We start from the raw sequence: 2,934 nt of genomic DNA, 5'->3' as shown, positions 1-2,934 counted from the left end.
AAAATTCATTCTTTAAAAAAATTTATTTTTCTCTATTATTATAGCAACAAAGAAATTAGGCTATCAAACTTAAGTTCATAGATATTCTAGAAAATTTCTATTTGACTTGATAGGTTTGTGTGCTGCTGAATAAAAGTGTCAATAACTCTGGATCGGTTAAATTTCTCTTATATTTTTGTACCATCTCTTGAATTTTTAGACGTCTTCGTACATGCGGTGGATGATAACTGAAACGTAAATATATGCGTTTATACATCTAAAATAAAAATCGCACATAATATTTTAATATAAACACGATATAATTAATCAAATACAAAAATATTGTAATTAAAAATGATCTTTTTTATTATTAATTTTATTACCTATCATTGTCAAGCCTTTTTCTACGTCCCATATTAAGAGCCGTTTGTCTAACCAGAGTCCCCAAAACTCTTCTTGACACTACCATACCATCGATTAAAGGCGTTGCTAAATTGATTCTAGAAACTGGCCCCTGCAATCTGATTCGCATCAATCCGTTAGCAAGAGCTTGAAGAAAAATAACGTGCACATCGGTTGCTTGCAGCATCCTCGATTGTTCCAGTCCGGTGTAAGTAGAAGGTAGCAGATCGCCTATAATCCAATAAAATTGTTTAATTTGATATAGAGAAAATACAAGATAACGCTGCGCGGTATAAAATATACAATAAAAAGTTAAAATTAATTATGCAATTTTCGGGATGTTTAGCGAAAGAAGAATGAACGAACCAATCGGGAATTGGATATGATCCTCCAGACTTTCCAACCACACGACCATGATCTTTGTATTAGTTTGAGATGGCACAGCTTGCTTCATTGTCCTCCTGGGCCTGATGGGATCTGCACTTGAGGAATTTGTCGGACCTGCTCCCGGTAAGCTCGATGGTTGTTTCTCCAGATCGAGCGACATCGTTCTAGAATTCTGTGTTGTGTTTTGCGATGTTCCGCTGCTGCGAGTATCCGTGCTTTCACTGATGCTCCGTTCAAACCACACTACAATAAAACATGTAAACTGTGCTTTTAAGAGCTAAACCATATTCCATCCTTTGTATACTAATAATCTAAATCGAATATATAATAAAAAAGCAATTAAAAAAAGCATATATAATTTCCAAATTTGTATTTTTTATTAGTATTCTCTTCAACATTTACCTTGTCCATTGGTGCTGATATCGCTGTTGTAACTACTCTCCTCCAATGAATCCGAGCTGACCACGAGATACGATTGCGTAGGCACAACAAACGCAATTTCCGAACTTACGTCTGCCCAATATAGCACGTGAGTGTCACCATTGTAAAGTGCTCCACCGTGATTGCTGTGAGCTGGCTGTGGCACGTTCACTTGCGCTGTTACTCTCCATGAAGTCGATACATGACCCGTCCAACCTGCGTGAGCGGATATGGAAACGGGCCAACCGAGAGAGCTTAAGAACTCCAAGAAGTTTGGCGACACATTCTCGTCATGCAGCTGTGAACACAAGATATAACATAATGTTGTATCATTTTTTTGAAAAAAATTTACAACACAGGATAAATAATGATGATAGCATATATTTTAAAATTCTAAACCATGATAAATTAAAAGAAAAAAACCAATATCTTACCACGTTTGATAATATTTCGGAGGCAGATTTTTGACCTGCTTTTACATAAAAGATATGAACAGTGTCGCATGTTCGCGGACTAATATTATCCAAAGTCTCCAACTCCGTACAGAATCCAGGGATAGTTGGATCTAGTGAGATTAACCCGCTATTTCTGGATTCATCATTCTCCTTAGGCTCCATATTTAAGAAACCAAAATGGCTCAAGAACAAACGAGCCGTTTGGAATTCATGACAAATCTGGGGTGATATACATTCATCAGTTTTGTCTTCTGCAGTTTTTATATTACCATTGTCGTGTTTCGACTCGAGCGTTATCTGACGTTCTAAGAGCTGCGCAAGGATTTGATGTTCATCTCTCACCGCGTCATTATCACTCATAACTGCCTCGAGACTTGGTATCGATTCATCCCTGTCATGAAGATTAAATATCGCTTGGATTAGAATGCTGTAAAACGCGATTCCAAGTTTTAGATGTAGTAGAATATTCAATTAATTTAAATAATTTCATGAGCATTTCGTACATCATATAATCAGAATTTTATCATTTGTATTTCAATAATTTCACATTTCAGTGTTTCAGTAATAATTTTAATTTTGATTTTATTTTAATTATTCAAATCTAAATATATATAGCTTTAAGTTAATATATAGCTTTATAGCTTTAAGTTAAACTAAATTAAGTTTTTGTATTAAGATCTGTAGGCATTCACTTACACTTTACAGTGAGGAATACGATCAACATTATCTGGGAAGAATCTTGGTTTATAATCCGTTTGCGGTGCGGCTTCAGCCAATGGTAGGGGCCGTCCGGGATTACTGTTTATACTTCTGATGCTGGATCGATGACGTGGTAAATGACGGAGTTGCATCGTCCACGCGTGTCTACCGAATGGCCCGCGGATTAAAACCGTCACGGTCGGCTGAGGATCCTGATCATTTCCCAATGGTTCCTCTAACAGCGCTAACACAATCGCGTTTTCGGACACGAAGTAACGAAATCTCTCGACGGCCGCTTGTCGTGCCACACGTCCGCCAGTCCAACTGTTGCAGTGTCGAAGCAGAGATACCTCATCTAACAATGACGAGAGCGATTGTGCTCCGCAAGCGCTTGGAAAATAGCCAACCTACGAAGAGAAAAACAATTATAAATTCGACAAATTAAGAAAAAGTAATTTCTACGATCCTTTTGATTGAAGATTGAAAATTCTTAAGAATCGTTGAAATTTTAGATAAGAAAACTTTAACATAAATCTCTAGAGATCCAAATAATTTTAAAAATCTTGGATTGCTGTATACTCTTGTTTTTATA

At 36.6% G+C, this 2,934-nt stretch overlaps 1 protein-coding gene across 2 annotated transcripts in view; it reads right to left on the bottom strand.

Moving 5' to 3' along the window:
• LOC108687108 (ral GTPase-activating protein subunit beta) overlaps nucleotides 1-2,934 on the bottom strand; it is a 9,343-nt gene continuing 6,409 nt past the window's right edge. For both annotated transcript variants that reach the window (XM_018192708.1, XM_018192709.1), the window contains 6 exons: nucleotides 2,340-2,749; nucleotides 1,623-2,034; nucleotides 1,171-1,486; nucleotides 748-1,011; nucleotides 363-612; nucleotides 1-227 (listed from right to left, as the gene is read on the bottom strand). In XM_018192708.1, coding sequence (XP_018048197.1) covers nucleotides 98-227; nucleotides 363-612; nucleotides 748-1,011; nucleotides 1,171-1,486; nucleotides 1,623-2,034; nucleotides 2,340-2,749 — 1,782 coding nt within the window. In that variant the 3' untranslated portion in view covers nucleotides 1-97. The remainder of the gene's footprint in view (nucleotides 228-362; nucleotides 613-747; nucleotides 1,012-1,170; nucleotides 1,487-1,622; nucleotides 2,035-2,339; nucleotides 2,750-2,934) is intronic.

Source organism: Atta colombica, unplaced genomic scaffold (genome assembly GCF_001594045.1).
Source record: "Atta colombica isolate Treedump-2 unplaced genomic scaffold, Acol1.0 scaffold200, whole genome shotgun sequence".
NCBI classification, from domain to species: Eukaryota; Metazoa; Arthropoda; class Insecta; order Hymenoptera; family Formicidae; genus Atta; species Atta colombica.
Note: the sequence above shows the minus strand (reverse complement) of the source record. Positions and strands in the feature narration are given on the sequence as shown.